Source organism: Balearica regulorum, chromosome 4, assembly GCF_011004875.1.
Source record: "Balearica regulorum gibbericeps isolate bBalReg1 chromosome 4, bBalReg1.pri, whole genome shotgun sequence".
Taxonomy (NCBI): Eukaryota; Metazoa; Chordata; class Aves; order Gruiformes; family Gruidae; genus Balearica; species Balearica regulorum.
This window is the reverse complement of record NC_046187.1, coordinates 17,326,838-17,353,321: the sequence shown is the minus strand read 5'-3', so window position 1 is coordinate 17,353,321 and position 26,484 is coordinate 17,326,838. Positions and strand designations below refer to the sequence as shown.

Sequence of the window (26,484 nt, the reverse complement as noted above, 5' to 3'; positions counted from 1 at the left end):
CCATCACATCAGCCTACCTTTTTTGTGCAAGTGTAATTTAAAGCTGGGCTTCTGTTGCATGCTGCAGTGCTCCACCTCTCTAGTGTTTAGTTTCTAACTCAGCTTTTCATGGTTAAATAGTCATGTATCTGAGTACTTCCCTTCTGCAGAGATACCTGCTAATGGATGCTCTTCATTCTGCACCATTCTTCCTTAAAGGAGGAAACCCACTGTCTACAGCAACATATATTCCCCCTGTGGTAAGGTTGGGCTGCTGCTTGTGTATGGCTAGACCGACAGGTGTGGTAGTGCAGCTGTAGACTAGTTTGTAGGTTTGGTATATCCAGTAAATAGCATTTGTGTAATAGTTTTAGCTTTATATGAAACCATGTACACAGTCTAAACTTGTTGAATATCTAAAATCTCAAGTCTATTAAATGTGTTTTAGTGTATGCCATGGAAACTAATAACCAGAGTGTATTGTACTTTTTTCATCTGCAAACTGTATTCAGACCTCAAGGCAGCAAGATTCTTCAGGACAAGAACTAGCTGCTACATCAGATGGGCAGAGAAGAGACTCTAGGTCAACTGTGTTCCGTATTCCTGAGTTCAAGTGGTCACTGATGCATCAGCGCTTGCTCACAGACTTACTCTTTTCCATAGAAACAGATATACAGATGTGGAGAAGGTAAATTTCTATGCGTTATAGGGAATGATCTAGACTGGCATTTCAATTATAATTAACTTGAGATTTTGTTGAAACTGCATCAGAATCACTCTCTGAATTTTGCACATCTGGTATTTTACTCATACAGTAGCCTTACTTATTTTGTGACCTATATCCAAATATTCTCAAATTTTAAGACTCTTTACAGGCATAAATGCGTATTGGTTGAGGGCCTACGCATATATTTTGACTGAAATCCTGGCTATATTTAAGTTAATGCCAGTCTTGCTGTTGATTTCTTTTTTTTTTTTTTTTTTAATTGGACCGTGATTTTCATGTTCCTAATGTATGGACAGGCCTGCATCTCTTATTAGTATGTAAATATGGACTAAAGAACTCCAAACCTATCCCAAATAATATTTATTACTTCTGCATTTATACACACTGTGTTGCTGTTTTGATAGGGCTCTGTGAACACAGAGATCTTGTCTTCTATGCATTTAAAAATTAACTTGTAACAGGGATCTGGAATGTAATCATAAAGATGAGTTTAGTTAAAAAAAAAAAAGGAAACTTTGAAAACAGTGGTGATTCTGCATTTTAATGTTAAGATTTAATAACTTAAATAAGAGTGGTGTCTATTATTAGCTTGTAATAGTGAATGTCAAATTTAAATTGAACCACATAGCAGTACTGACCTGATGAAAAGGAATGTAAGGATGAAGAAATAGAGTATTTAAATTATTAAAACAATTTAAACTGAGATGAATTTTTGTTTGACTGTGATTTTTAGGATGTGATTAAATTAACCTTTCAGGACATCGTCAGATATAGTTAAAATATATTTTTAGTTTAGGTTCTGTTTTGAAAATCTATTTTCATGTTTAACAGGATTTAAGTTTTTGTATTTCATTGATTTTTTTTTTTTTTTTTTTCTAATTTCTCTGAGAAGCCCCTCAGAGAAGTGAGAGTGTTTGTTTTATTTTTCTGAACTTCTAAGTGCAGATCTCGTTCACACGAGTTTCCAGGAAACTTTATTGTATTGCCTGATACAGTGACTTTTTCTATGGCAACTAATCATAAACCAGTCTATAATGTATGTTTATCCAAATGATTAACACACACATCTTGATGTTTTTAGCAAGCTATGATCTGGAGAGATTTAAGAACAGAAAGGAAGGGTAGTTTTAGATTTAGATTAGGCTACATCAGTTGACCCTTACGGTCATGTGATATTTGCTGCCCCACTGCTGTCTGTCTGGTTTTAGTTTTATGAAAGCATAAAGATGCTAAAATACCACAAAAATAAAGATGTATTCTCAATGGTGGTTTTTTGTTTTTTGTTTTTTTGGACAGCCATTCTACAAAAACTGTGATGGACTTTGTGAATAGCAGTGATAATGTCATATTTGTGCACAACACAATTCACCTCATCTCTCAAGTGATGGACAACATGATCATGGCTTGTGGTGGTATATTGCCATTGCTTTCTGCTGCCACATCTGCTACTGTAAGAAATTTCATTTTTATTTGGAAATTTATCACTTGTAGGAGGATGCCTTTCTTTATGCAGTGTATTAACTATTATATCTGTCCTTTCGGGAAACAGGAATGCGCGTGGGATATTTCCACAAGCACCTCTTTCTTCCCTTTCCTACCTCCATGCTTTCCCTAAGATAAATTGGGTGCCTAGCTTCGTTGACCCACAGTGGTCTGGAATGGGATTAAATCCCAATACTAATGATCCTAGAATATGACTAATTACTACTTTTGAATGTAACTGAAAATGAACTTCCAGCATACATTTTTCTTCACTGGAGTTACAGGGATATCACCTTTGTGAAAAAGTACATGTTGCTTTCAATTTTTCCTTATGTAGCATGAATTGGAGAATATTGAGCCAACTCAAGGACTTTCAGTAGAAGCATCTTTAACATTTCTCCAGAGATTAATCAACCTTGTGGATGTGCTAATTTTTGCAAGCTCTCTTGGTTTCACTGAAATTGAGTCTGAGAAAAATATGTCATCTGGAGGAATTCTGCGACAATGTCTTCGTCTGGGTAAGCAAATAAAACCACTTAATGAGCACAGGAGCTTGCTGTTACTAAATCATTAGCAATTGTTAGCTTATTTTTTTTCTGTCTTTTTTTTTTTAAAATCAAGTTTAAATTTAGGTAAAGAAGGATTGGGATCTTTTACTATTTTACTATTACTGTATACTCCAATGCATATACATGGGGTTCTTTTCCTCTTTAAAAAGTTTAAATAAGATAAATGATTAAGTTTTGGTAGCCTGACTGTTGTGGATGCATCTTTTCATTTTATCCATGAAGATATTTCTTTTTCCAAAGTTCCCCAAATAGTCAAGGCTGAGAACATAACAGCTTTAAGAAAAAGAAATCTTGTGCTGTATACAAAAATGTGAATCTTTACAATACATAGAAAAGAGGTTTAAATCTTGATATTGGTAGATGAAGGTATGGTGAAAACTAGAGATGTAAATCTCTAAAGATTAGGGTTCAAATCAGGCAGTAGTTGTATCCAGTATTATAGTGTGTTTGCATCAAATTGGATTGAAAGAAAGTGGTCATTACCTAAAAAAGTAATGACTCTTGTGGAGATGAGAACATACAAGATCGTAACTGGGTTCAGTTAGTTAATACAGGACGAGGGTATACATGCTAGTTGCATGCTATAAGACTTTTTGTAATGAAAAGTTTTAATTTGCATGAGTGCCAGAGCAGCTCAGAGCCTCAACAGTAACTAGCCTTCCTCTCCCTTTCTAGGCAATTAAAACTTTGTGCAGGTAGAACAAGATTTATGGGATGCAAACAGGTATAGAGGTGGGGTAGTTCTTTTTTCCTTTGAAAATAATATTAGAAGATGAAACAGGTACAATTGTGAAGCTAAAAGAATAAATTGTGTAACTTCAGAACATTTAGTCCAAGAGTAACAGAGCATTGTGGAGCAAACATTGTCATTTGTCTCACTAGTGTATCACTTGTCTTTCTTCCTTGCTAGTCTGTGAAATTTAGCTGTCTTCACCCTCTCCCTGCCATGGTTGTATGCATGGTAAAATTTAAATGAAGGATGCTAACTTACTCACTTTGAAGTATCCAATAGATATAGCATACGTGTTCTAATAGTTTAGTATTAATAATTAGTTATAAATTATTAAAGAATTTTGAGCATTGTTTTGTGACTATTTAAAATTTATGGAAACAAAGTATCATTTCACTGATGTGCTTAAACTTTTTAGTTCAAGTGATAAACATAAATGTATTATACATCTCTGTAAGGGTTATAAACAATACTATTTCCCGGAGTAATTCTTAACACTTCTTTTCCCTTCAAGTATGTGCAGTAGCCGTAAGAAATTGCTTGGAGTGTCAGCAGCGTGCACAGATGAAGCCTACTGGAGACATTGGGAAGAACCAAAAAACAGTGCAGGGCTTTATAGGAACAGGAAAGTCTACAGCAAAGGCAAGTATAAGACCACATTTAGGAGCACAAAAGTCAATAATTATTACTGTATATAGAGGGATAAGGTTTTAAATTTATACCTGCACCACTGATAATTTAGTAGAGCTGAAGGGCATGAACGCTGGAAATCCTGAAGTAGTTTTCCAAGATGTGAATTTAACACTTACATATTTAACCTTCCACAGTAAAATAAATTTGTCACAAGAATTTGCCAGATTTTTTTTTTTTCCTTTAAGAATGAAATGCATATCTGATCTTTGTGTTCTCGTTATGACAATGTGATGTACAGTGAGTGGGTGATTGTACACACTTAATGATTCTTGGTAGAATGCTTTTAAAAACAGAATCTGAAGCAATTGCTTCTTTTTTTTTTTTCTTTTCAATAGAGTCCAGTGGACATTGTGACTGGTGGCATTTCTCCAATACGAGACCATGACAGACTTCTGCAGGATATGGATATTAATCGACTTCGAGCAGTAGTGTTCAGAGATATAGTAAGTTACAAATAATGTTTTCTTTGTAGCTAGATTTCTGCATACATCAGTTCGCTGAACACTTGCTATGTATTATGCAGTTTGGCTAAATTGAATTTACAAAACCTGAATACTGCTCACAATAAATAGGAACACATAATACTCTGCAGCTGTTGTAGTGTTTGGGATTGGAAAGAGGAAGAGGTGAAAATTGCTACCTGCTGATCAGGCTCTTTGGTATGTTCCTAAGAGCTGATTCTCTGGAATTCTGCTTATTGTATTTTAAATATGTTGTGTTTAGTATAAATATAAACTTTCACATGCTGTACATAAACAAACTGTTTATGTATACTATGTATCATAAAGATATTTATGTATACTTTTTGAAAAATTAGTATCTTTCTAGCTAATTAGATATTAGAGGTCATCTCTAATTCCTTTGCTTCCCCTCAGAGGAACCAATTTGTGTGCATGTGCTGTAAATATGCATATGTTTTTTTAGTCTGGAATTGACTAAAAATGTCTTTGCCCTGTGTCAGCAACTTTATAGCTGATATTGAGGAAATTGAGATTGATTGCTTGAAAAAAAACACCTCTGTAAGCAAATACAGCAGCTATAATGGCTATGACTCATTGGTGGCCACAAGCTTGGACACCAGAACTTACTTTACAATAATTGGACTATTTAGCAAGTATAATGATTTACACAGTGACTTTTGTTCTATCCAGAATAGTGAAGGATCTTTGGTTTTTACCTTTACAGCAATTAATGATTGAAACATGCTTTTTTCAACCCCTACTTCAGTATCAGTGTGTGCAAAAGAGTAACAGGAAATGAATCTTCCATACCGGTGGCAACTAAAATAATCCTAATGATGCAGTCTTCAAAATAAAGCACATTTTGTGTACTTGTTTTTTTTAAAAAAAAACACAAACAAACAACAAAAACAACAACAAAACCCCCAAAAACCACACTGCACACAACCTCAGCTTTTTTTGCATATCTAATCCACCAGGTTTTCTGTTTCATGAATAAATGTAAAATCATGCAATCATAGAATGGTTTGGGTTCGAAGGGACCTCAAAGATCATCTAGTTCCAACCCCCCCTGCCATGGGCAGGGGCACCTTCCATGAGACCAGGTTGCCCAAAGTCCCATCCAACCTGGCCTTGAACACTTCCAGGGAGGGGGCATCCACACTTTCTCTGGGCAACCTGTTCCAGTGCCTCACCACCTTCACAGTAAACAATTTCTTCCTTAGATCTAATCCAAATCTACCTTCCTTCAGCTTAAGGCCGTCACCCCTTGTCCTATCACTACATGCCCTTGTAAACAGTCCCTCTCCAGATTTCCTGTAGGTCCCTTCAGGTACTGGAAGGCTGCTAGAAGGTCTCCCCAGAGCCTTCTCTTCTCCAGGCTGAACAACCCCAACTCAGCCTGTCCTCATAGGAGAGGTGCTCCAGCCCTCTGATCATCTTGGTGGCCCTCCTCTGGACTCACTCCAACAGCTCCATGTCCTTCTTATGTTGAGGGGCCCCAGAGCTGAACTCTGCTTTTTGGCTACTGTGTTGAACTGTGGAGAAAAAGTAGACTTTCAAAGATCTATTTTGGAATAGTTTTCCTTTGAGCTGCTTATACTAAATATTTTGTATTGGATTTGCATGCAGTTTCTTGCATTGTATTCAGCGTATAGAATTCTGATTGGCATGATTTAAACCCATATAGGAGGAACTTGGATGGATTCCACTTAACCACTAGTAGTAGTACTTCCAGTAGTATATGAACTTTATTTCAAGCAGTTCTACACACATAGCAGAAAAAATAAGGAAATAATTCACTGGATCACAACTTTGCAAGACAGTTTCCAACAGTACTTAATAAAACTTCATCTAGCAAGAAAATTCTTTATAATCCTTACCATTGGCGTGGATTTCCATCAATTTCTCACTGTGCTTGCCTGATGCTAATCTGTTATTAGCTTTACTGTTTCTGTCTTGTTCTATGAAAATTAAGGATTTGGGTCAAGCCAAGGGGAATATAGGTTGTTTCTTCAGTGTAACAGAAAGGATCCAGCTATGTTATCTTGCTCTTAATAGAGAACTTCTCATAAACTTCTCCCAGTATAGCTTATTAAAGAACTCTTTATGGAATGTGAGGCTTCAGTAGGCACTACAGTCACAGTAAAATGAGCTTTATATTTTAACTTTCTTGAACTGCTCAGAGGGAAAAATTGAATGCTACTTGAGCCCTTATGTAAATGATGGAAACCCCCCACCCCCTCTCTCTTACTGACTGGTCAGTGAGGATCTAAATACTCAGTGTTCCTGTGGTCCCAAAGTGTACAAAACTTTTCTTACTTTGACGTCCAAAGGGGACAGGCTTAGGCTAAATGACAATGTCTATTCAGATCTGGGACATGGTACTCTCCTCTGTTTCACTAGGAGTACTGAGTACTGTGGGGAGGTACCTAGCATATCTCATATTAAGATTTGTTTTTAAGATTTTCTTAAAATATCTTCATAAAGTTACAGCTGTCATGCAAATGCATATTTGTCAATTCTTGTTTAAATTGTACATAGTACAGTACATCCATCTAGACAATCTGATGTTGAAATAAAATCTTAACACTGGTTCTGGAATTTGTTCCACTGCCTTCATTAACATGTAGTAGTTTATAAATGCTTTTACAGTTTTGTTGAGTACACTTGCCTGGTTAACAGCAAATGCTGTTAATATCTTGGCACATTTGAGGAAACGTTATAGAGGAAACACCTGTAAATAAATAAAGGAGACCTGGTCCCTGCACTAATTCGAAGCATGTAGTCAAAACACACAACCTTAGTCAAAGTTGTCATATTTATAAATGAAAAATGGAAGTATTAGTGCCACTTGAATACAATTGCTGTATTCCCTAGCTTTATAGGTGAGACAAACTGTGACTAGAGAATATTGTTCTTCCATTGTTGACATTTCAGCTTACTCTTGGTCTGTTTATGGTAGCGCTGGGCATACTTTACAGAAAAATAAACATGCTGCTGAAATTGTAATGGAAAAATCTGTGTGTGTGTCTCTTTTTTGCAGGAGGATAGTAAACAGGCTCAGTTTTTGGCTTTGGCTGTTGTGTATTTTATTTCTGTCCTCATGGTTTCAAAATACAGAGATATACTGGAGCCCCAAAATGAAAGACAACCACCAAACCATAGCCTGTCATTGAAAGGATCAGAGAATGAAAAGAATGAAACTCCTGCTACAGGTGAACTTTTAATTATTTGGCCAAATGAAATAACGTGGCTTATGCATCTTAAAATTCTGTAGAAGTCCTTGTGAGATTGTATAGAAATATGTGCATTGTAACCACTTAAACAACATTATAGCCTTCATTTTGCCTTAGTATTTGTGTGTAACTTTTTCTGATCTGAGACGAACCTAATCTATAGGTTGATTTTGCTGTGTAGAGGTGGTTAATCTCACTGAAGTAGCTAAGTATTCATGAATGGTTGTTGCAGAAACGTTACTATTTTGCATAAGGTTAAGTATGCATAGACTGGCAGCTTTGTGTTTCCACTATAAGACTTCTTTCTCCTATTCTTTGTTAGGGCAATCAATTAATTTTCTTTCTTTGACTGTTGAGTCAATGTCTTCTATTTCTTTGTCTTAATTTTTGCATGTTATGACTTTTCAGGCTTCTCAGAATTTAGAAGGAAATTTTTCTAAATTGTTCTAAGTTTCCTATTAAATTCTTATAGATAATATTAAATCTCTAAGTTGGCAAGAGGAAATACTTATAGCTGTGTTATTTCACTTGTCACCTGTTGGTGTTACTTCTTTAGGAGCAATGTGGTGAAAGCAATTCCGTTAATAATCAACTTAAAATGTGTTTTCTGGTTTTGGTATGAACAGATGTGGAAAACCCATCTGCTGCTCTCAGTGCTTCAGCCTCCACTGAAGATTCAGAAAGTACAGCATCTGTACGAAGAAGGGATTCTGGTCTTGGGGAGGAACCGGCTTCAGGGCAAGGAAACAGTTCTGGTAGTGTTGCTAAAGCAGGACCTCTGAATGTCAGTGCAGGTCCGGATGCAATCAGTGAAGTACTACGCACGCTCTCATTAGAAGTAAATAAGTCTCAGGAGGGCAGAAGTGAGACAGGAACTGAGGATAGTAAGCCTGCAACTTCTGTACCAGCTGCAAAAAATGTCAATGTAAAGGACATCCTGAGAAGCTTGGTAAGCACACCAGTTGATGGGACTGCAGTGGATACTTCTCTTCTGTCACCAGCCTTCCTTGGCGTATTGGGCGATGGAGCTGCTGAGCAGCCTGTACAGTTCCATTCCTTTGACAGGTAATCTAACTTCTAAAATACTTGGGCTATTTCAGTTTGCTTAAAATATCTGTAAGGAACAGAAAGATTCAGATTTCAGTTCACCAGATCTCGTGTACAGTGTCATTTAGTAATTAATATGATCAAGACGCTTTGATTTGCAAGTAGAACTTTGACTACAAAGTCCACTAACATCACATAGGTTCATCATGAAGGTATGCTCTGCAATTCGTGGGATGCTATGTTATGCTACAAAAGACTGTGGAAATGAAAAATGATTGGTGATTGGGTTATAATTGAAGGTCTTGAAGAGGGGCTGGCTTCATAAGAGTTAACTCTGTCTCCATACATGTTACAGCTCAGAAGCAATGGTAAGAGGGCAAATAAATTGCCTAGAAATAACTGCAAGAGTAAATGAAAAGATTAAGGGTGTAAGCTGTTCTTTTGTTTTTCCTGTTCTCCTGTTCCTTACTGCAGTGCTTGCAGATGAGTGCTGCTGTCCTGTGCATATTTAGTCAGTTTTAAAGGACTCAGGAAACAAAATGGACATTATATAATTTAATGGAACAATGTGTAGATTAGCTTGTGTATTGATCACAAAGCTGTATCTGGTTTCTGTTCCTGTGGGCCCGCAAAAGAATACCGGTTTAATAATAGTTACAAATGGATCAAAAACAATGAAGTAATCATTGTCCTATCACTACATGCCCTTGTAAACAGTCCCTCTCCAGATTTCCTGTAGGCCCCTTCAGGTACTGGAAGGCTGCTAGAAGGTCTCCCCAGAGCCTTCTCTTCTCCAGGCTGAACAACCCCAACTCAGCCTGTCCTCATAGGAGAAGTGTTCCAGCCCTCTGATCATCTTGGTGGCCCTCCTCAACCATGTCCTTCTTATGTTGGGGGTCCCAGAGTTGGACACAGTACTCCAGGTGGAGTCTCACCGGAGCAGAGTAGAGGGGCAGAATCAACCTCCCTCAGCCTGCTGGCCACGCTGGTTTTGATGCAGCCCAGGACACGGTTGGCTTTCTGGGCTGCAAGCGCACACTGCCAGCTCATGTTGAGCTTTTCGTCAACTGACATCCCCAAGTCCGTCTCCTCAGGGCTGCTCTCAATGCATTCTCTGCCCAGCCTGTAGTTGCGCTTAGGATTGCCCTGACCCATGTGCAGGACCTTGCACTTGGCCTTGTTGAACTTACGCAGTTTGCATGGGCCCACCTCTCAAGCTTGTCAGGTCCCTCTGGATGGCATCCCTTCCCTCCAGCATGTCAACCGCACCACACAGCTTGGTTTTGTCAGCAAACTGAGGATGCACTCTATCCTACTGTCCATGTCACTGACGAAGATATTAAACAGTGCCAGTCCCAATACCAGCCCCTGAGGAACGCTACTTGCCACTGATCTCCACCTGGACATCGAGCCATTGACCACAACTCTAATCATCTAGGTGTCCTTCTACCTATACAATACTCCAATATTCAGTTATGAAAATGCATCTGTCTTCTGCCTTCTGGTGCTAACGGCCTACTTTAAATCTTTCAGGCTTCATTCAGTAGATATGTCCCATAGCTGTTAGATTCGCTTTGTTGTTATAATAGCTTTTAAAATTTTGTTTCTTTTTAATAAATAGCTGCCTTTCTTAATGCTCAAATGCTGTAGTGGATTTTAAAATGGAGCATTCCTTCTTTGTTTCTTTTTCTTTTAGATTGTAATCCCTTTTTTCTGATAATAATTTTGGTGTCACCTACATCTCAGTCCCATTAGCTCGTTATCTTTTCCCAAGTGTAATAGACCACATTGTCTTTTACTAAGCTTGCTGACTTATACCTCTCCAGGATTCCCAAAAATAACAAAGAAAACAAAAAACCAAAAGAAAGAATCCCATAACACTTGCATTCCTGCCTCCAGAAAAGCCTTAGTCATATCCAGAAGTCCTGCAGTTGGTCTCGTGCAAGGGAATCCCTTGTTACCATACCAGTATCTGATCCTCTGCTTATTCCTGAACTTCCTCTGGCTCTGATGTCTTTGCAGTCTATGGCTGCCTTGCTCAAACTAGCAAACTTAGATGACCCAAGAAAGGAGGGCAGCTCTGCCTGGGGTATGGATGCAGCTGTCACAACATGTCTTCTCAGCTCAGATTGCTGTATCACTAATGGGGGAAGAGATGGTGGTTGTCTGGCTAGATTAGACACAGATGATGTATGCTAGCATTTGGCCCCCTTGCTCTTGTCTCAAAGTAAATACTGTGTTCTGCTTGTGATGCTAAGCAGGAAGACTTTCTTCGGGAGCAGTAGGAGGATGGAGGCAGAGCGGGAAAATTGGGAGAAGAGGGGCACTGAATTAGAACTTGTCATGCCTCTCTCCCTGCTGCTTTTAGCACTTCCCAATTGAGGCCTATCATTACTCTTTATGGCCAGTGAGCAGTTGATGTGAAATAGCATAATGTTTTTCCTCAGGAAATTCTTACTGTTCATTGCTGAGTGGTAAAGATTTGAACCACAAAATAACGTTTGTCTGAAGATCTGGTACAGAAGTGCATGTTGTATTTAGGAATTATTTTTTAGCTATTGTTAAAACTGAAGGTTTGTGCTGCCTGTGTGAATCTGACTTGAATTGGTGTGAAGCAGGTTAACTAGGCAGAAGTAATTGGGCATTTGCAGTCTCGCAGTCTTGATTTCTGACATAGGTAAATTGCACCTACAGAACCTTATCAGAGGAAACTGATTTAATTTGATAACACGTACACTAATGAAATACCGGCTATTGATAGCAGCCCTTCAGTCACTTGTAATTCTCTGTTCTTTTTTTCTATATAGTTGCAAAGTCACTCAAATAACGAAAAAAAACCCTAAATTGCAGTATGTTTTGCAAAGCAAGTAGCTGAAAAGTTGAACTACTTGCTAGTTTGTCCTTTTACTTTTCCAGTGCTGCACTGTCCCAGAATGGACTCTTCTCTCCTTTTTCCTACCTCTGAAGCACCAGCCATTTGTAATGACAACTCTCACTGTTCTCTCACTTAACCTTGAGACATAATTAGTGTATCAGATACTGAAAGGAACCATTCTAATGAAGGAACATATACAGAGGAGTGAAAGCACAGTGCTGTCAGTCCACGTACACCTTGTGAATGGAAGAGCAGAGGACAAGGAGTTTTGTAAGGGTTTGTGTAGCTATCTGCACTGCTCCACAGTGATAACTTGAGGGTATTAGTTTCTATGACTTTTTGTGTTTAGTGGGTGGGGCTAAATATGTGAAGAAAAGGCCATTAACTAGTATAAAATATTTTGTCCTTCAGCAATTGCACGTGACCTTGGTATGTCAGCGGCTCTGTTGTTCCTAGGTGGCTTAATTTTTCATTTCCTTCCTTTTGTGGGTATGTCAGGTAGACAAAAGTGTACTTAACAATGTAGAAGTCTTGCCTCTAGTCAATTATCATCTGATAGTGACATGCACAATCTTGCATCTATGGTAAATACATTGATTGTTGATAAGGCACATTGCTAACTGGCTAATAAATCAGTTAGTGAAAAATAACAACTGTGTATATGAAATATTTATATTTGAAATTATATAGACAGGAAAGTTTCATAACTACTTGAAAGTGACTATCTTTATATAGTGCAACTCTACTTAAAATACAACTTTATCCTCTGAAATGGCACCTAGTGACAACAGCGGGAAGGAATTGTACCAGGGAAGGAAAAACCTTTATACAAGAAACTGTAATAGCTCTTATCTCTGGGATAAACAAAAATACTAAGGTACATTGGGAAAGTTTGGAAAAACGGGGTTTGGGATGCTCTCTTATTTTCTGTTTCTGGTTTACATTTAATATATTGTTTGATGACAAACACAAGTTCTGTGAGTTAACTTTTTTTTTTTTCCCTTTTAAAGACACTTTGTTAAAAGTTGTTCCCATGCAGCAGTTTACCAGTGGGGTATCTCTGGGAATTTCAAAGCATCTCTCTGATCCTGCATTTATCTCAGGAATGCTGTGTCAGAAATCAAAACTCTCCTCATATCTTAAGGATTATCAACTTCCCAGCCATAGCTGGAGAGTATACAGTAACAGCTATGTGAGTGAAACCTTACTGAAAGGCTGCCAGGTTGCAAGCCTTTGCAAACAACTAGGTGTATGTGTTCATTCTCGTGCCAAAAATCTTCCCCTTATCTTATGCAAAGATGCAATCTTGTGATTAGTGGGTGCCAGGGGTTTATCATGATAAAGTTCAAGACTTGAATTGGCTTTTTCCCAAGATCCACAGGGACATGAATTAATGTTCCAATTTCAGTGTGTCCTAAAACAGCAGTTTTCTTATTTAGTAGTGATCTTGTAGAAAAAGGCAGGGGGGCTAATACAAGCAAATTTAAATAAAACAGAAATAAAAATAACCAAAGCTTAGGATAAAAAAAAAAAGATGACATTTTGCTTCAGTTAGTCTAATAAACCCCATAACCTATCACTTGCCATTTTTACTGTGCAATTTAAAATAAAGCCTTGGTCTCTCCTGGCTTCTACTACTGTTTGCGGAAACATTCAATAATCATGTCATTATAGGAAGCTGATGCTGAGGGTTCAGAGGAATATAGGCCCTTAAATCATGGTCTTGTACCATAGAGCTTAAAGCTGCAGCTAAGCTGTAACTTACAGAACAGATATGTTAATAAGCTTGTTTATCATTTTGGAACATCGTCTAGAAGCTGCTTAGTTTGGCTCAGCATGTATTTATGCATGTCCTGGTTTTCGGCTAGGATAGAGTTAATTTTCACAAGAAGCTGGGAGGGGGCACAGCCAGGACAGCTGACCCAAACTAGTCAAAGGGATACGCAATACCATATGACGTCATGCTCAGTCTATAAGGGTGCTAGCTGGCTGGAGGAGGAGGAGGAGGGATCACTGCTCCCAAATGGGCTTGGGATTGGGCTCTGGCGGTGAACATTGTTTATCACCTGCTTTATATATTCTGTTATAAGTACCGTTGCTATTTTCCTCTTCCTTTGCTGTCCCAGTAAACTGTCCTTATCCCAACCCACGAGTTTTGCGTTTGTCTTCCCATTCTCCTCCCCGTCCCACCTGGGCGGGGAAGCATGAGTGAGCAGCCCTGTGATGCTCAGCTGCTGGCTGGGGCTAAACCACGACAATGCATTTGTCAGCGGTGTGCATGTGCCTTTGTAATGGTTGGTTGTGGTATTTCAGTTTAATCAAAAGTCCTTTTTTTATATGGAATGAATACATTTTAGACTTCATTTATTTGGGCCTCAAATATAAAAAGAATAAACTTGTTGTTGACAAGATTAAGTCTACCAGGTACAGGTAGAGACAGAATATGAGAAAGGGGAGATCTGTAGATCAAGGTGCATATGCTGTGATGAGAAACTCAGCTCTTTTGGCACACCAGCAATTTGCATTCTGCAGGGGCTGAAGAGTCAAACCATTTGAAGACTTCTCCCTGCCAAGCTGATTTTAAAGTTCTCTTACAAAATTGATTGTATTCTTTCTATCATCTCTTCCATTCCCCTCCCTGCCCCTCTCCCCCCTCAATCTGTCATGGTTTTGAGAGTCTCTTATTCTTCCTTTTTCCTTGGGTGTTTCAAAGGGGACATAAGAGAATGGGTATTATCTACAGACAGCAGAGCCCATAGAATGGCACTGACATGGCAGGCTGCTTTCCTGGCTCACAAAGTAGAGGTAAAAATAAGTCTCTGATCCTCTTTACTGGTCTCTTGCTCATTGCATAGGAGCCCTGCAGTGGGCGTTGTTCTGGTAGCCTGGAACAAGACTAACTTCTGGTTTTGAGTTAAAACCATTATCCCATAGGGAAACAGACAAACTGTCACCTGTGTTGCTGTTCAGTGCTAAAAAATGGAATGCTAAGAATTAAAACTCTATAAATTCCTGTATGTCAAGAGGAATTAGAGCTCATGTAAGTATTTTTAAATTGTAGTGAGGTCATCAGTTTGGCCCGGCTCATGTTTTATTAGGAATATTTGACTTGCACCCAGGGAAAATTTGTAACTTGAAATATATTTAAAATTAATTGCAGACTTGCCAACTTCAAAAAACCAAATATTTAAGAAAATGTACTCAAAATTTAGGAGATATTTATAAATATTTTGTATCTTTATGTTGAAACAGAAGAATCAATGATCTGAAACCAAGAAAGCTTTCAATAAGTAAATCCTTATAGAATTTGGTAGAATAGATCATTATTGTGTAAGCCTTTGTCTGTGATGGAAGTCAGTGTTCAGCTCAGTGGTCTGTGCTCATTCAGCAGTGAATAATTGTCTGCAACACGAAGGCTTCTTACACTTCAGCATAATTGGGACTAATAACACACTGACCTTCTGGCTAAGATGTATTTATGGTGGCTAGTTCTCACTATGCCTGACCTACGTTTATCAGTTCACGTGCTATAAATTCCTACTTTAAACCTTTAATATTTGATTTTAAATTAAAAAAGGCAAACATCTAATATGGTCATGTAAATGAGGCAATTAAACTATCATTTTTACCATAGTGCTTGAGGCTTGCTTGAAATACACCTTAAGAATATTTTTTGTGCAATTTTTCTTGTATCTGAATCTTACGATAATAGGTGTTACAATATACAAATGTAACCCAAAAGCATAGAGTTAATTGAAATGGTGTGATAATATGAATGTTAAGGAATAAAATGTATTGACGGTTTTCTTCCATGTGACATGTCTCTACCCATGTGTGAGGTTGCTTAATCTGCGTTGTTATTCTGATGAAATTAATGCATGATTACAGATGGATTTTCAAATATATTATTTATGTAGATCTAAGGAAATATACTATGACGCCACTTATTGATGAACATTTTATTCACGTGTAGCGATATTAAACTTTTTAAAAGAAATGCTTATCACTGTAGCTACAAAAAAGGACTTATTTGTGTACTTTTTGAAAGCAAGTGCCCTCTTACTTGAGATAAGTTGAAAGCATGTGAATTTTTAAGACACTTCTCTGACAAATTTACCTAATTTAATAATGTGCTAAACACTCTGTGTTTTCCAAATAATTTATTTACTACAATATTTAATCTTGATTTTCCACTGTCTCATACATTCTTTCTGCCAGTTGCATACATTTTACTTAGGTTAGCATTTAAATAATCTTTTAAAAGAACACAAAGGAACATTGATGGTTAATGGCAATTATTTCTGTTTGAGCACAGTTGCATTTCTACCTAAATATTCAGAGACAATATCATATTACTACACAAAGAAGGCAAAATGTAGGGATTTCAGAATATAAATAAAGAAACATGGCCAATGTTTATGCTTCAAATACCTTAATTTGCTTTCCAGTATGTGGTAAATATCAATCTGTATGTGATTTCCAAGCAGAACTTTCATACCTTGAAGAAGGCCTGGAAATGGAAGCTCCTAAAAGAAATCCTGCAACTGTAACATTGGTCACCATTGAAAAGAGAGACATACATAGCAGTAAATGTTACATTACAAATAATGCAGCAATTTATAGCTATAAAGTAATTATGTTAAGATACTTCAATGTATTGGTTTGTTGTTCTTGAACTATTATAAGGATTTTTTTTTTTTTTTAGATCAGAAGGTCATGGCAACTGACCAGAAGACAAAGTACATTCAGGGTTTGAGGTTTCTTTACATCATAATTTTTGGACAATGTCCAGTGCTTCTTTTGGCTTTGTGCTTCAGATTGACACAGCTTTCAGGAGGAGGAACCTTCTTTCCTCACCATAAATACTGTTTATTTTATTTTGACTGGAAAAATCGGAATCATTTCAGTTGACTCTTGAAGATCACTATCTAAAATAAATTCTGTTCAGAACTGGTCTGAGGCTAGAAACAGCTTTATGGTGAGTTGTTCAAAGCCTCTGTTTTCTTCCAAGGTTCAGATTTTTTAAAGTGAAGGAGCAATTTCTCCAGCCCCTATACTGTTGCCTTTTATCTTGCTGAATAGTTATGGAGCACAGCAGAAGTCTTTGGCTGGTGGTGCATCATGAACACTCTGAATCCTTAAGCAGGCTTATAACGGAGAGGACCAAAATCTAACATAACCTTTAAATATAGGAATTATCATAGAATTTATGAAGTAGATTTTAAAATTAATTTTTCAAGCTAAAAGCTAAAACTTTTTTTTTCCACTAGGATATGATAAATAACCAAAATTTCTCAGAAAACTTTGTGAGAGTCAGTGTCTCTTGGTCAAAGCATGTGGTGACTGTCTGGAATACACATGTGCACACCCATGTGTACTCTTTATAAGGCAGCATACATTCTTCTTTATTTTGAAATCTGAAACCTGTACTTATTCATTTTTATTCCTTGAATCAAAGCAAAAGGTATGATGTTGGGTAATTTAAAAAAGCTTGCTTAACATCTCTACTTTGCAGCTGTGTATTAGTGCCATATTCCTGCTAGTAATCAGAGTATTTTCCTTAAAGTGAACGCCATTGCTAGATACTGCAAATTATAATGGAAGTGTTAGAATATAATTCCTTTTTTATGTACTTCGTGGAAAGTAAGTAACTGAAGGTGAAAGTAGGAGCTGTACTTGTATTCCCAAAGTCCTACAGATTTGAAGGTGAAAAAGTATACAAAATGTCTTAAAAGGGAAAAGGAACTGTTGCGGTCATTTACTGCTGTCTGTCACAGTACAGGAGGAAAAAAAAAAAAAAGTATAATTCCTTCGCTTGAATACCCCTCTCCTTGGGTAGCTATAGAGAGTGTCTGGCAACTTGCTGAAACTACTCCCTCAGTGCAACTACACTTAAGCACGCCGAAGGTCAGTAGAAGTTTACAGGAAGGAATGATAATATATAGTGTTGTGTCAGAAAGAGCACAGAAAATGGCAGACTGTTGTAGCTGGGATTTCTTTTGTCTCCACTCGTTGTCAGCTGCAGATGAGCAGTGTTAAGGTAGCAGCTCCATCTGCACACAGGCTTCCTTGCTCCCATGCAGTTCCAGAACTGTTACTTGCCCCGTGAGGAGCTTCTTGTTGTAGTGCTAAAAATTATTCCTGTTCTAAATTTCCTTTTTGACCCTTCCAGCATGTTCACTTCTGTATTTTTATCTGCAAGGGGGCCGTTCCAATATATGAAATGAATCGAAGTTCCGCCGTTTGTGTGTAAAGTGTCCATACACACATTGATGTGTATGGGCCTGGCTTGCCCTTTACGACTTAAAATACTTGTTTCATAGTTCCTGGGGCTCTGAGTAGAGTCAGAGAGTAGGATCAGTAGCGTTCATATGCATTCAGAGGATACAGCCATTCTGATTTGATGTTTTGAGAGAATTCTGATTGACTTTGCCTCAAGGTAATTTGGTGTTTACTAATTTAAAATCAATTACATGTTTTAAACAGACACTACCTGTATGTGCACAATTGCCACTACGTACACACCAAAACCTGTCACTAAACATTCTCCCATATCACCTTGCACAGAACGTAATTGTGTATTAGTTAGCAGCAAATGGATAATTATTTCTGCAACTTAGTGGGTGTGCAAAGAAGTATTTCCAGCTCACGCCCTAAGATCTCAGAGTCCACGTGAATAGACATGTATTTGTAATATGTCTGTGTGATTTGGGTTTAATATTATTTCTTGAATTGGATAACTATACAGTAAAAGAACTTAAAATCTGTTAATGGAACATACCTAGGCTTCAGTGCTGGATCACGAAGCTTGGAGAAATGTCCAAAAGTTTACTATATGCGGGTGCATCTTGTACTCAGTAAACTTGTATTAATTTCCCAGCCCCTTATGGGTATTTGAATGTGTGTTATAGAATAGTAGTAACAGTTTCTGGACAGTGAATGTCACAGAATCTTGAGTGAGAGACCCCCTTCTGATACCTAGATGATGCAAAATTAATTGGTAATGTGGCTATAATTTAGAAGATAGTCTCAATATATGATTTTTTTTGTGTGCTTTGTTCATGTTTCAGAGAAACTGGCATGAACATAGGAGCAAAATTCATGGTTTAGGCACAATATCTTGACTTGGGGCTCAGGTGTTGTTGCTTCTATTTTTTTAGTATATAGTTAACATTAGCAGTCACCCTTATAATGATATGACATGTACTGCCTCCAAGTATGCTGCCTGCCTACTCCTGCCATTAAGGAGGGTTGATTTAATCAGTAACATGGTCTAGCTTCTGTGACATCCTTTGGACTGAAGAAGGGAGTCAAATACAGTCTTTTTCTTCCATTCTAGCAAGAACTATTTCAGAAATATTGGACCAAATTTCGCTGGTGGTTATCACACCTGAATTTGGGTCAAGTTTCTAAGTTACTTTATTCAGAAAATGAATATTTTAAAGCTATTAAGGGAATACTTTCAGTGTGTTGTTACAGTACTGTCAACAAAAGATGTGATTAAATAAATTGAATGTTGAAGACTTTCGGCTTACAGTTAACACCAGGTAATTAAAAGTAAGCGCTGCTGTGGGAGTGCATTATATATCAGCTGTACTCTTTACCTCATTAGCTGGGTTTTTGCATGTTTATGGAGCTAACTTGCAATTAAAAATGCCTTTAATGTATGCTAACATAGGCCTTTTAGGTATTTGGAATAAAGTACTACAATTTAATTGAAATCGGTATAGCATAAATAGATGTCTTAGTAACGTATGAGATAAATCTCCATGCCTAACTTGTCACTTTGCATCTTTTTCTCTTGTGTAATCTTTAATGCTGACTGTAAGGCCTGACATTTAACTTGTATACAAGATGGAGATTTTCCCTTCAACTCCAAAGATGTTTTGATTTGTTACATAAGTAAAACTTGATTGACAAGATATACTCAAATTCATGCCTTAGCCATATTTTTAAGATGTGTGAATGTTTGTATGTGCGCACGGATACGTGTTAGGATGTTTTTAGCTATAATATGTCCTTCTTCAATTAGTCTTCTGTTCTGCACTAGAATACCGGAAGTAGTACACTGTCAAGGCAATCTTCAGTGTTGATAATTTATCTTAATTTTGAATACTGTGATATCTTTTGTAAATAGTTGCTTGAAGTTTAAAACCAAATTTTAGGGAAACTAAAGTGAAAAGTAAAACCTACTTGCAGGTCACTTGTCCTGCTGATCTTCTAACTGTGTGCTTGTATTTCAGGGATTTTGCAGAAGGGGATGAGATATTAAAGTGTACCATAAAAACTTAACAAGGGTGAAGTGTCATTTAGGTTAAGGTACATTGCAAAAGATGGTGGAAAAAGAAAATAGGGAAGGACAAAGAAGTGTATGTGCTAGATGTGTAAACGAGGATCACAATGTGTGAACCTTCATACAGTATTGCTTATAAACTTTTTGTCTTCACCTAGGAGTGTCATCGTACCACCAAAGAAATCAACTGTTTCCTCTTCTACAACTGCTATGGGTATTCCTACAAACGCTGTCAGTGTGGTTTCTTCTTTAGATTCAGCCCAAGCCCCAGATTTGTCAGAAGAATCTCCTGGTGAGTAAGGGTAAAATAAACAACTTAAATCCCAACCCTTCCTCTCTTGATTTGCCCTCCTTCACCATTCACTCTGAATACAAATGAACAAGTTTTTATTACATGTTTTTTGTTGTCTTATGTGAAGGTGAGATGTTTTTCGATAGTTATCGATATCTCAAAACAGTGTAGACGAGAACAATTGTTTTTCAGACATTAAGTCACTAGTTGCCTTCCATTGTAATACTGATTAGTGTGTATATGTATTATCTGTCTATATATGAGTCTTGCTTATACTAAGAATATTGATACTTACTGCTGGTTGTATTTTCTTGGGGAAAATGTGCCAATAATCTGGGAAGATGATGTTTTACACTTTTTTTTTTTTTACACTTTATTTTTTTTAACTACTGGAATGTATGTGGTATAACATGTCCTAAATTATCAAGTCAGACAAAAGGACCTTTGAGACCTTTGGATCTTGCATACTACTTTGTCTATATTTTTGTCATATGCTCTCCTATAGCAGCTTGCAGGCCCGCATTCGGTATCTGTGCCTCTAACAAAGACCAGTATCAGATACTTTACAGGAAAACAGACATCACTCTAGGTTAAACCGGACCAATTGTCAGTGGCATTATATGGGTTCATGAATATAAGAGTTCATCCTTTTTGATATTTTCTGTGAGTTTATCCCCCAGATCATTTTATTATTCCTAATTTTGATGCCGTAGCTACACAAACTTAAAAAGTAACCTGTTTATAAATAAAAAAAACACCAACCCAAAAGCAGTGTTTTATTAAAAAAAAAAAAAAAAAAGCTTTGCTAAACTTTTTTGGGTTTTCCTTTTGCCTTTATCTAGCAGAACAAATGCAAATGGGTGTGCAATATTTGTCAGAATTTCAAGATTTCTCACAGTTTTTGTAAAGCAAACAATATATTAACTTGTATTTAGTATAAATACGGTGTATTCTAAAGACTACTTCTTGTTACAGATTTTTTGTTATGTAAAACATGAGTTTATTTATAAATTGAAGGGTATTTGACCAAGGATATATGTGTTAGTGCTAAGTAGGACTGAAAATTATATGCAAGTGTTTCCAATAGCTTTAGCCTGAGGTCAAATTCAGTGTTGATGCTGAACTAATTGCTTTGGACAGTTTTTTCAGTGGGGACAAAATTGAGTAGGTTGTTTATAAGCAAGTGGTCCTCTTGAACCCTTAGTCTCTCTGGTCATTCTGTATGAGATAAATGATGTTTAACCTTATGTGCTGTGTCAAAGGCATGCTTTTCTACTTAGCCATGTTTAAGTCACAAGGCTGTGTAGGATCTCATAAATGGTTGTGCTCGTGAAGTATAACATCAAGACTTAGAACTGATTTGCATCTTAATCAAGGAAATCTCAATCTATGCCTGATTAATGGTGTTTCTTTTCAATGTTTGAGTTTCTTGCTTCCTGTTTTTATCAACTTACATCCAAATTGCAAAGACTGAGTAAAAAAAATGTAATGTGTTGTCATGTCCTCTAGTACTCATGTGTCTGGAAGATATTTGTTGCCATCTTCAACTGCCCATTGCATTGCTTAGGAAAATAAAAAAGATTTTGTTCCAGCCGCGATAAAGGAAGAGAGAAGCTGTTGAAATCTAGTGTGTTCTTATTCTTTGCAAAAGGGATAATCTGTTTTGTCACTGAAATTGCAGGAGGTAGCTATAGTAATCTCGGAGTAGTGTTTGGACTAGGAAAATTAGTTGTCTTTTAAAACGTCACAGTTCTTGGGGAAGATTGACTCTGGGCAGCTAATCTGTTTCTAAAATAATATAACCATACCTATATTGAAATTATTTGCAATAATTGCTAATTTATTAACTTCTTACTGGCTTACCCAGGTTAGATGTGGGCTTAATTATTACAGTTTCTGAAGTCAGTATTCACTTTTAATAGAAACAAAACAGATGAAAACTGATTTCCAGATTTAGTCTATCTTTTAAGAAAGTATAGAAGGAAAAAAAAAAGTGCTCCTGTGCCTGCAGAATGTATAAGAAGTCCAGACAATAAACAACACTGATATAGTTTGTAACTGTGTGACTTCCAGCATGTCTGGGAGTTTTGGCAAAAATTGGACATGTAATCTGAACTGATATGCATAAAAAGAAACTAATCAGGATTAAAAATAGTAGACATGTTTAGACTGGCAATCTAATTAATTAAAAGAAAATAAAGGGATAAATGAAATCATGCCTTAAACAGATTAAAACATGAGACTATTTCTTTTTTCCCCATTAAAATAATGGCATGGAAACAAAAATTTTGCAGAATTGGAGTGGTTTAGACTTAATGTAGCTCATATAAATTGCACACATTTAAGTTTGAAATAAAGTTTTGTATAAGGCCTTTAACTTTTCAGTTTGAGGATTCAAGTAGCAATAAGTGAGCTTCCTATAAAGCCAAAATATATATACATGTTCTTTCACTAACTTTTGTTTTCATGCAGCAGAGAATCAATACATTGTTCTCAATTTTTTCAGCTAACGTTCATTTTAAGTCTGTTTACTTTGTAATTAAGAAAAAAAAAAAGAATGAAATTATTTTTTAAAAAGTGCTGTGATTAGGGGCTTATGTAGTGAATATAAATTTTGGGCTTTTTCACCTTTTGTATGAAGGCTATTTATTAAACATTATTGCTACATTTAAAAATATATTTCAGCTTTTTTTTCTAAAAATTCAAAGAAATTTTTAAAGTGAGTTGTGCATGCATTTAATATGTTTTAAAAACTGATTAAGCAAACAGAACCTTAGTATAGTAACATATAATGTTTTACTGAGGAGACTTAAGTTGATTTACTCCAAAACAGACATGAAAGGGAGATACGGACATTGAAATGGGATTAAACAGCAAGTGATAGTGTTTTATTTATAATGTGTACATAAGCATAATTTGGGAATAAGTTTTATATTGAATGTGAGCATTGTCCACCTGTAGATGTGATGTCAAAATTGCTTGATCAAGGTGGGATCTGTGTTGAAATATTAGTCAGTCTCTGTGGTTCCAGATGCCTCCGTTGCCATTTGTGTGTGCTCAGAATTCATCCACCTCCTTCCCAATATTTTTTCCTGAAATTTGTATCTTGCCTGTAGCTCCAGGTCTGTGAGTATCTCAGATATTTGACCCTTAAGATTGTCCTAAGCTCATATCAAGTGGATGTGATGTGTCCTGGCCTACCAATACAAAGTGTTGACAGGTTAGAAGGATAAACATCTGAGCTCACTCTGTTCCTCTGATACTCTGAAAGAGGGTGAAAACATGTTTTGGCCTCGGACAGCCTGGCCTTTTCGCAGGAGTTTTTTCACCTTTACTCATTCAAGCTGCAGAGTCTTTCACAGCACGAAACCCTTTTCTTGAATACAGATGTGCCCCTTGTGGTCTAAACTTGCCCATCACTGTGTTGCTGATGGCTGATACTTGGGTTGTTGGTCTGCTGGAATTGCTACTCCAATTGTTGAAAGATCTTGGAAATGAATGGAGAAAATAAAGCCCCTTCATGGCCAATGTTGAGCCAATCATTTGTCTCTTATGGAGGGTGGTGTTGAGCAAAAGAGCATGTTTATTAGTAATAATCTGAGGAGGAGGAGGAATTTACTTGAGTTGTTTCTTCCTTGGATTGGCTCATAGGCTGAATGTGAGATTTGATGCAGAGATGTTACACACGCTGTATCCAGGAAGGGCTATTGGAAAGGCAGGACTAATGTTTGGCTAGGCAAGACTTGGCGGAGTTCTCGGAGCTATTGTGAATATGCTGGTGAGATGCTTGTATTCTTACAAGTCACTCACTTAGTTTTCCTTCTAAGTGTTTCAATTACAGTTTTAATGTTCTGAAGTGATGTGAACTTTTTTGAACTGTTTTGCAGTTTGCACTCCCACTGTTTTGACTGATGCTCTGAGTTTCTCTGTTTATGTACTTGAAAGATTTCAGATGCGTTTTATTAGTGCTTTGCTCTAAAGAATGCAGTTTTGAGGCTTTCACTATTCAGTTTGCAAATGATTGTTCAAATATAATTTTTATAAAGAGGGAGTATGAAAGTTTGTAGGAAACAGGACTGGGTTGCATCTTGTTCTCATAGAAAACACTGAATTTCTGTTGCCTGCCTCCTTCCCCTCTTACTTGAAGTTCTTTGAGTTTCAGTTGTTTTGCCTCTGAGCCACACAGAGTTGCCAAAAGGATTTTTGCTTCTCCTGAGCAGAGACATGGGCTGTTTCCTAACGTGTGAAGTCATAAACAAGGCCATATCAAACGCTGAGGTGAAAAAGGAGGTGGATGCTTGTAAGAAACCTAGGAATAAGCAGTAACAGGAGATAAAAAAAAAAGAGCTGTGACTCCTGAGTTCTAGTCCTACATATAGGAAAATGTAAATTTACTCCCAGAGTTGGCTTGTTTTGCAAAGAATGGTATTCATTGATTTTTATACATAGATGGAAATAACCTTGAAGTCTTGCAATAAAATAAGTTAGTGGGAAACACACTAAAGTAAGAAAAATGAATGTGAAGTGAGTTACCATCAGTGTAGAGGTAGTTTAAGAAATTCAGTGGATTAAGGTAATTATTTCAAAGAGAATTCCAACTTTACAGTGACAGTAGTTGAAGGCTAGTTACCAAAGCAGAACGACACTTTTAAAAATCTAAAATGCTAATGATAGGCAATGGAAATGGTTTCATACTCTTTCAGTATAAAAACTGTTTTAAAGCAACTTCTCTTTAGAGAGTGCACCATTGTTTCATGAAATCTGTTTTGTTTTAACCTACAGATGTGTTTATGTAACAGATCCCTTGTAAAACCTTTCATTGTAGCCTTGCATTGTAGACTTCCAGCCCCACAAGTGTATTTTTTGAATGAGCTCATTATTTTACCAGATACTGCTTTCATAAAGGGCATCAGTGTATTTATGTATGGTCGGTCTGTTATACGAAATTAAGGTATGGTTATTTAATTCAACTCTCTGTTTTGTTTTTTTTTTAGTTCACCTCCATTCTCCCAGAATAAAGTATATCATGCACTGCTTGTGTATTGCCAAGTGTATATTGTAAGTGTGCATGCAAAAGCATAAGGATCTTGCACAAGACAAGGAGTTTCTTTAACAGTATTTTATTGCTAGAGACATTATTTGTTTAGACCCTTGGGGACCTTGGATAAACAATAAGGTTTCACTGTAAGGGTGCTAGACAGATGATCTATTTGCATTTTCTTTTATGTTCTTGCAAATGTCTGTAAAACTGTCAGTTTGAAGGAGCCAGTTTATCAGTGAAAGGATAAGGAAGAGATAAGTCAGTTTAGTTCCACATGTTTGAAGTAGCTACTGCACCAACCCACATGTGTGTTGTGGAAGAAAATACGCTACTGAAGTATTTATTTATTTATTTATTTATTTATTTATTACTAAAGGCAGCAAAAGTAGTAGAATAAAAAGCCACTTCTGAGTTTAAAAAGCAAAAAAAGTATTTCCACAAACAAAATTTGAATACAAAAATCATGGCTAAATCTATCTTAAAAACCCCTGAAATTCTCAGCTGTGATAAATCCAAGATTCACCCCTTTTCGTGAAATGTATCTGAGTTTGGAATGTGGATTTAGGTGATGATAAGCATGAAGAAATTCAGGCCGTAAATTTCCTTATATAATCTTCAAAAAGAATATCAGTTTATATAGGTACCTGTCTTATGCTGTTGTCAAATTCAAATTATCAGTGCTTTTTCTGTTATGTCTATATTTAAAAGTTGATTTTAACTTAAAACTTCATAGATTTTTTTACATTTATACCTGATCTGTTATGCACAATTTGTTTTGATTTCTAGAAGAAAAAAATCATGCCCTATCTGTTGTCAGGGATTTCCTGTACCTCCCACTCTAACCGTTTTTACAGTGCTGTTGTGTGTAAAAACAAAACCAATCAAAAAACCCCAACCCATCCCACAAAATAAAACAAACAAAAAAGCCAAGTTACCCCAGATTGAGTGTGTCTCTTTATTAGCCTCGTGATGGCTATTATGCCCTTTTATTGTCCTTGCAGATGTTTCTCTTGATTATTTTTCTTCTAATTTTTCCTTCAGTTATTTTGCTTGTCGCCT

The 26,484-nt window shown here is 36.8% G+C and overlaps 1 protein-coding gene across 2 annotated transcripts in view; it reads left to right on the top strand.

Annotated features, from left to right (window-relative positions):
* The window catches only part of LRBA (LPS responsive beige-like anchor protein), a 419,285-nt gene that overhangs the window by 86,095 nt on the left and 306,706 nt on the right, over window positions 1–26,484 (top strand). For both annotated transcript variants that reach the window (XM_075751281.1, XM_075751280.1), the window contains exons 24-31: window positions 492–667; window positions 2,003–2,156; window positions 2,526–2,706; window positions 4,002–4,129; window positions 4,516–4,623; window positions 7,685–7,856; window positions 8,504–8,942; window positions 20,251–20,384. In XM_075751281.1, coding sequence (XP_075607396.1) covers window positions 492–667; window positions 2,003–2,156; window positions 2,526–2,706; window positions 4,002–4,129; window positions 4,516–4,623; window positions 7,685–7,856; window positions 8,504–8,942; window positions 20,251–20,384 — 1,492 coding nt within the window. The remainder of the gene's footprint in view (window positions 1–491; window positions 668–2,002; window positions 2,157–2,525; window positions 2,707–4,001; window positions 4,130–4,515; window positions 4,624–7,684; window positions 7,857–8,503; window positions 8,943–20,250; window positions 20,385–26,484) is intronic.